General features: G+C 48.2%; 1 protein-coding gene across 1 annotated transcript in view; it reads right to left on the bottom strand.

Annotated features, from left to right (window-relative positions):
- LOC144239194 (BOS complex subunit NOMO1) overlaps nucleotides 1-3,352 on the bottom strand; it is a 57,220-nt gene that overhangs the window by 53,571 nt on the left and 297 nt on the right. The window contains exons 2-3 of the mRNA XM_077773195.1: nucleotides 3,317-3,349; nucleotides 886-975 (exon numbers count right to left, since the gene is read on the bottom strand). Coding sequence (XP_077629321.1) covers nucleotides 886-975; nucleotides 3,317-3,349 — 123 coding nt within the window. The remainder of the gene's footprint in view (nucleotides 1-885; nucleotides 976-3,316; nucleotides 3,350-3,352) is intronic.

The following is a 3,352-nucleotide window of genomic DNA, read 5'->3' as shown; positions in this document are numbered from 1 at the left end:
GGGGTAGGGTGTGGGGGTGGGGTGTGGGTGGGCGGGGATGCACACATGCACCTGTGTGGGCAACTTTACAATATTTTTTGCTTAATGTTTATTATTTTTGAGAGAGAGAAAGTGCATAGCGGGGGAGAGGCAGAGATAGAGGGGGACAAAGAATATGAAGCAGGCTCCAGGCTCCAAGCTGTCATCACAGAGCTGCACGCAGGGTTGGAACCCTCGAAGTCTAAGGTCACGACCTGAGCTGAAGTTGGATGCTTAACCGACTGAGCCACCGAGGTGCCCCTTTATAATTATAATACAGAAAAAATAGTCTCTTAGGATACACACCAATACTTTTATCAGTGGTGATCACTACAGAGGGATGAAAAATTGGGGGCAAGATGGACAAATGTACCTCATATACTTCTAAAGACCTTGTTTTGTCGTTTTCCACAAAGCTCATAAGCTCGCCTATCACTTGTATAGTTTTTTTAAACACTGTTTTAAGCTGCTTGCAAATAAAGAATTCCATTAAGTCAAGGTTTCTCGGCGCTGGCACTGCTGACCTTTGGTCTGTCCTGTGCAGCAGGCTCAGGTTCCTTTCTGGCCTCTGCTCACTAGGTAATGTCACACTCCCCCAACCCCAAACAGGTGTGACAACCAAAAATGTCTCTGGACATCGCCAGATGTACCTGCAGACACGGAGAGGCACTATTGGGTTTGTACTCGATCAAACCGGTTTATAAATGGTCTCCCTCGAAATTGGGCCAGGACTGTCAGATTCCACTTACAATTTACAAAACAGGCGAGCATTTGCTCACGTGCTAAATAAATAAAGGCTGTTCGGTTAGTGCGGTCCCGTGGGCCACACTACTTCCCATCGTAAGCAACTACAGTAGTCTCTCTTACCTTATCGTACAAGGGGATCATAAAGTAACCATTATTAGGGGCACAGTCTGTCTGGTATTTCAAAGTCCCGTGCTTGGTGTACAACTTTATCTAGAAAGCAAGAAAAGAAGTCATAATATCGTCTTTGAGGATTAGCTACATACATTACACCACAACGCACTCGGTCAACATGTATTTAATTTCCTGCAGACCTACTATGTGCTGCGATGAACACCAGGCGTTACAGAGAGAAATAAGACAAAGTGTCCATAAAACCGTGTGATTATGTATTTTTCAGGTTAGAAACCCTCTAAGGACTACCCCTCAAAGTCACATTTTTCAATAGTGAATTTTTAGTGGCTGTCCCTATGGATCCGAAACAAATATTCCAATTTGCTGTTAATAAGGTGCTTATTAAAATGCAATCCCCAAGCCCCACTTCTGTTTCTAAACTAGAAGGCCTTNGAGGGGCGGGGGGGGGGGTGTCAGGGATCTGTATTCTCTTCAAATGATTTCCAATACTTGGGAGTAACACTCATCTAGGAATTTTTAATCTCCTCTTTTATTTTCATTCTTGGCCAAAAATAAATCGAAAGGCACTTAATACGTGTCTTTTCAAGGGCTCTCTAAAGTTACTGCATCCTGGGCATTTCCAAATACAATCTGTTAACCTTTTAAGATAGTCAAGCAACATCTGGGTTTTCCACATACTGCATGGCCTTGGGCAAGTCATTTAACCTCCTGAGGTCCAGTTTCTTCATGGCTAAGAAAAGAGCCATTCCCCTTTGTGGTGATAATGCAGATTCACCTCTAGGCGTATTAAGCACCTGGCAGACAGCATGGCTCAAAAAAAGTATTCTTATGACTTTGCCATATGACTATGTGGTATTACTAACATCTCTCTGCTTCACTTTTCTCTGGGAGCCCCAGGAAACTAAGTTGCAAAAAACCTTGCAAAGCGGCTCCTGAACTGGCCTGTGCCCACACACTGGGAGACACTCCAGGAGGTGGCACAAGCACCCAGCAGAGCCCTAAGAATCCTGCCACTGCGCGTGGGTAGCCTCACGAAACACCTGACTTAGGATAAAAAATGGCAGAGAAGCCACAGGCAGAGGAGTCTTGAAGGAGATCATTATTTTCTTCAGGAAATACACGGTGCTGGATTCCGTGGGTTCTGTCTCAAAACCATCCTCCAGGAACAAAAACTTGGATTTGGAACAAGGCCAGGTTGACAGACCCAGTGGGGTGTGGAATCTATTTTCTACCCCTCCCCAAACCCACCCCAGCAACCAGATTTGTAGAACATACTGACTGGTTCATTCATTCACCACAGCCCTTCAGCTGCCAGCAACGGACTGGCCCAAATGTGCTTTTTGTCAGCCTTTGGGGTCTTAGTCTCCCCCAAAGTCCCTTCTCTTTGCCAGCTAACAGCCTCTTCCTTTTCTCTCTCTCTCCAACCCCCTTCCCCTGACCCATCATCAGTACCTTCCAAAGACAGAGGCCACCTCTCCCTCAGGTCCCCTCCCATCTATCCTGACAAGTGACCTTCCTCTTCACAAAAGCTTTCTGGGTCATAATCCCACTGGACTGATAATCATGTAACTGCCTGGGATTTACAACTTAATCAAAAAGGCTTCAGCACAAATCTCTAGCCTAATTCCAGCAACTACCCAGAAAGGCAATCAGGGCAGCTGACAACTCTCCATTTTCATAGGAAAAGGCATCTCAGGGTGGGGGGCACCGGGAAAGGTTAAAATCACATATTCCCAGCCCCAGAGAGGCCAACAGAGATCTACCCGGTCAAGATCTTTCGGATGGGAATCAATGCCGTCTAGAAGCATCCATGGTGGGGATGGGGGGGTTGGAGGAATAGATTAGAACGTCTCGGGGCTCTGAGATGTGGGGCAAGGGGATAAAGACTTGCAGTCTCTAGGTTTTGGAATACGGGTTGCAAGAACTCTTAAGTTTCAGGGGGTCTGGGTCCCGCTGAGACTGGGTTTTAAGAGATCTGGGGCCTGGATTCTGGGGACGGTCAGAGTTCCCTATTATCCTGGATCTGGATTCTGGGTTTCCGGAATTTGAGTTCTGAAGAGCCTGGGGTCTTCATCTGGGGGATCCTTCGTTTTGAGTAACCGGATAAAAGCTATGAACCACCAGCATCGTCAACCAAAAATGTCTCTCACACCCCTTTTGCACACATGCCTCTAGGCCCCCACCCCCACTCCGAAGCTGACCCCACGATAGGAACCCCCACCCCAGTGCGACGGGGAGGGTATGGGATGGTGGAGAGCCCGCGGAGAGCGGAGTCTTCAAGGAGGCAAGGACTCCTAGAACGTGGGGCAGGTGCAACAGCCTGGTGTCTGAGGCGAGGCCACCGCAGCCCAGACAAGTCGAGCGACTGGCTCAGGGTCACACAGCGAGCTCGCGCCCCGGCCGCGGGGCGGGCGCTCACCTCGATGAGCGAGTAGTTGATCTCCACGTCCGACTT

This window comes from Crocuta crocuta, unplaced genomic scaffold (assembly GCF_008692635.1).
Source record: "Crocuta crocuta isolate KB4526 unplaced genomic scaffold, BGI_CrCroc_1.0 scaffold16, whole genome shotgun sequence".
NCBI lineage: Eukaryota > Metazoa > Chordata > Mammalia > Carnivora > Hyaenidae > Crocuta > Crocuta crocuta.
Note: the sequence above shows the minus strand (reverse complement) of the source record. Positions and strands in the feature narration are given on the sequence as shown.